This window comes from Anarrhichthys ocellatus, unplaced genomic scaffold, assembly GCF_004355925.1.
Source record: "Anarrhichthys ocellatus isolate YVR2014 unplaced genomic scaffold, GSC_Weel_1.0 scaffold149, whole genome shotgun sequence".
Lineage (NCBI taxonomy): Eukaryota > Metazoa > Chordata > Actinopteri > Perciformes > Anarhichadidae > Anarrhichthys > Anarrhichthys ocellatus.
In genome coordinates, this window is record NW_022280179.1 from 197,762 (window position 1) to 201,699 (window position 3,938).

Below are 3,938 nucleotides of genomic sequence, written 5' to 3' on the forward strand. Positions count from 1 at the left end.
GCCCCCTGGTGGTCACTAGAGAGAATGCAGCTTTAAGACACTTCAGCCTGAGTACATCAGATAAATAACACTGTTGTAAAGTGACCTCCAATAAAAGCATCCACCACCTCTTCTCCACTAACATGCAGTGGGGTACTCACGTTAGTCTTGCTGGACACGGCGAATGTGGCTCGGCTGGAGAAGCGAGCAGTGGAGGGGCTGCTGCTTGACACTGGGCCCGTCACCATGGAGGAAACTCTGGAGCCCAGGGGAGGACTGTTGGAGCTCGGGGAGGAGGAGAACGAGACGGGTGGGGACGCAGGACCGGACTGACCGCCGAGGCCACCGTAGGTCTGGGCTTGACCCCCCAGGCTGCAGGACTGGATGTGGAGGAGAGCCTGGCTCTGAGTGTGAGCCTGACCCTTCCCATATATCACCTCTCTTATCTCCTGATGGTTCTCCTGTATGTCACTGAGGTGATTCTTGTGATTCTGACTGTGGTTGTTGTTGTTCAGGAGCAAGGCGCTCCGGTCGCACGCCATCCCACTCAGGAGCTCCACCTGCAGGGTGAGAGCCTCCAGCTGACCCCGGAGCTGCCGGTTCTCCTGCTGCAGTTGAGCCACGGCTCGTCCGAGGGGCTGGCTCAGGTTGGCCGTCTCCTCCAGACGGCGCTCCATGCCCAGCTTGAAGGTGCTGACGTCCATGTGGATCTTCCTGATGGCATCCCGGAGGGTGTTCTCGTAACGGGCCAAAGCTGCACACACTGTCTCCCCCTCCGGAGAGCAAGAGCGCGGGTAACACAGGTCTCCCATCTCAGCCAGGTTCGGGGCTTCCATCGGTAGTTCAGCCACTGGTGGCCCTCTGGAAAACCAGACGGCCTCTAACGTCTGAGAGGGAGATCCTCTGAGGGTTTGGGGGGTGAGCGTCTGCAGAGAGACAGGGCAAAGGTTTGGTCTGTTTTATCCCAAGTCCTTCAGCTCTGTCTTGGTTGCGTCCTCTTCAATCAGCTGTGCTTTTCAGGTATAGATGTCTCACTCTTTCTGAAAAACACAAAAATGAAAAGACTTCCACCTTTAGGGTTGTGAACAGCTGACAAACTCTGAAAAGACCGAGACCCAAAACCGAGGCAAACATTATAATCCTATGCAAAACAAAAATGCAGCTACATTACACAATTTGCAATGAAATCAAGGCAAAAAATATCACAAACTTAAGTCAAACACAACTGCAACTCTATTGAATTTACAATTTAACAATAGTTTAAGGAGTCAGAATGAGAAAGCGTGCATCTTTTTGAGCCAGTTATGTTTTATAATTGCCATAAAAATACAACGGTGAGGTAATCTTCACAAACCTACCTCAGCCTCGCTCGCCGGTGAAAAGCTCAGCAGAGTTTCCCTCAAGCGCCGAACAGCTGTATGAATGTGTGTGTGTTGAGTGTGTGTGTTGAGAGAGTGTGTGAGCTCTGCTCTGTCGGGCTCTCTGGTTTGTTTAAACTCTCAGGTCGGTCACTCCTCTCTCTCTTTCTCTCTCTTCTGGCCCGGAGGAGGGAGGAGGAAAAAGGGAGTGATAAAAAGGGAGGAGGGGAGTGGTGGTGGAGTGAGGAAACGACATGAGAAGAGGAGTAAATGTGAGGGGAGGAGGAAGGAGGCGGAGCGGATGGGGGGGAGGCTTTTAGATCTATGCTTTATGTAAACTGTTGGAAGGAGAACTCCTTGTCTCTCATACGTTCTCACTGCAGCTCCTCTCTTCTATCATAGATTCATGTGTTTTCTCTGAGTCATTATTTTCCTTTTATTCGGAAAGAAATACATAACTAAACACGGGATCATAATCTGATTACCAATCCAAACCTCTCTCTCTCTCTCTCTCTCTCTCTCATAGACATTTCTATTACAGAAAATTATGATTATAATACTACTAATTGTAACGTAAATTTAAAGTTACTGTGAGGAACTTTTAACTGGAAGTGAACCATTCTCTGCGTTAGTGTAGTCCTGATCCTCTATCAGATCTCCATCAGTAAAGAGACCATCAGAGAGAAGATGGTCCGTTTCTATAGAGTTATTCTTAATGCTCGTCATCGGAACCAGATGAAATCATGCAGGTTCACCAGAAACTCCTTCAGTTCAGACTCCAGCAGAGACCGGTCCACCGTGGACAGACCCAGATCCGGCTTCACCTGCAGCCTTGGACCTGCAGTCGGAGCTCCGGAGGGAGGAGGAGAGCTCAGCTCCTGGCAGAAGCAGCGTCTCCTCCTCCTCCTCCTCCTCCTCCTCCAGGAGCAGAGCTTCACCTCTTGGGGCCCCAACACCGACACCATGCTGCTGGAGACCCAGGACGTATTGCTGGACCCGCTGGAGGGAAGGGAGGCACGGGAGAACCAGAACCAGGACTGAGAGGAGCAGACTGTCAGACCCTGCTGCAGTAAAATGAGAGGTTTTCTAAAGAGACTCTGGTGCTCGGAAACAAAACCGACCACCAAAATCAACACTAAATGAATGTGTAACATCCCGTTAGCTTCCTCGTGTCTCTGTGTGTGTTCCTGTGTCTCTGTGTCTGTCTGTGTGTGTGTGTGTGTGTTTCCCCTGATTGCACTCATCCTACTCACCTGCCCAGTCCACCCAGCTGCCTTCAATCTCCTCATCACCCCACACATATATACTCCCCTGCTTTCCCTGCTCTGGTTGTCAGATCGTCCTTGTTCGTTCCCCTGTCTGTTCCAGGCATGTGTCTCCCTCGTGTTTGCGTGATGTCCAGCGTTAGCGCCTGGTTTGTTCCTTTGCGTTTTCTTTGTGATTTTGGATATTTTTGCCCGCTCCCTGTTGGAGTCATTTTCAGTTTTTGTGTATGACTTTTTAAGTAAAGAACCATATTTTTCAAATCCACCTCGTCTCCAGTGTCTGTCTGCGCTTGAGTGTCAGATCTGCCCCTAGGACGTGACGGAATGTTCCTTGTAGTAACTTTAAGTTTAAAGTTGGGGTCGTTGTGGCTCAGAGGGTACATGACTTTTTTTGGTACTTGTATACCACAGGTGTACACTATAACTATAGCGGCCGTTCAAGTTTACCTTCCACTGTTTCCTTCATGTTTTCACTCTTTATGTTTTTCTATTATCTTCTCTATTCTACTGTAGTGTACTTGATGGCAGGACGAGACAAACGCACACAGACAGACAGACAAGCTGGCTGCTGAAGGAGGACCTCCACCTCGTAACTGGACCCCAACCGAGCAAACATTCAACACCAGATAGCGTGTGTGTGTGCAACAGACAGACTCATGCAAATACTTAGACATTCCACCCTCCTGCTTACTGTCAACTGTGTGTGTGTTACAGGGAGCGTTTGGGAGATGAGGGGGGGGGTCTTGGTGAGGTGATTTACCAGAAAATTGCCCCCCACACCTTTCCGTCTCTCTTTCTCTCACACACTTATTCAACACTCCCTTCGGGGGTTTTATGGGAGTCTACTGGGGGCAGTACAAGACACAGATGGCAACAAACCACTGTAGAGGTAAGAGGTCACGGGTATCAGCTTCATCAGCCATCTGAGGCTTTTACAAACAGGCACTGCTGTTGTGTCATATTATGACAACATTAAATGTATCTCTTCCTCTTTTAACGCTGTTTTTACATTACGAAGACAACAGCGGGTGGGAGTGAGTGGAGGTGTATGGGTCAAACTGAAACCTGTTCTTCATCGAGGAGACCGCTGTTCGTTCCACTTGTGAAAAATAGAATTTAAAATGATTAATTTGTCACGTAACTTGCGTACTTAAGTAACCGCACTGCCGTAGTTATCTTAATCTTTTCCCAGTAGTTTTGTTACCTAAACCGGACTAGGTCTTCCATGATCCTTTCCTAAACCCAACCAAGTAGTTGTTTCCTGTGAAGACAGTTTATTTTGAAAAGACTGAATTCATGTAACGAGCAGAAATCGACACGTGTTGTTCATAGGAAA

General features: G+C 48.7%; 1 protein-coding gene across 1 annotated transcript in view; it reads right to left on the bottom strand.

Annotated features, from left to right (window-relative positions):
- The window catches only part of smtnl (smoothelin, like), a 27,043-nt gene extending 25,595 nt beyond the window's left edge, over positions 1-1,448 (bottom strand). The window contains exons 1-2 of the mRNA XM_031877790.1: positions 1,338-1,448; positions 141-1,019 (exon numbers count right to left, since the gene is read on the bottom strand). Of these exons, the coding sequence (XP_031733650.1) occupies positions 141-815 (675 nt within the window). The 5' untranslated portion in view covers positions 816-1,019; positions 1,338-1,448. The remainder of the gene's footprint in view (positions 1-140; positions 1,020-1,337) is intronic.
- Between the last annotated feature and the right edge of the window lie 2,490 nt (positions 1,449-3,938).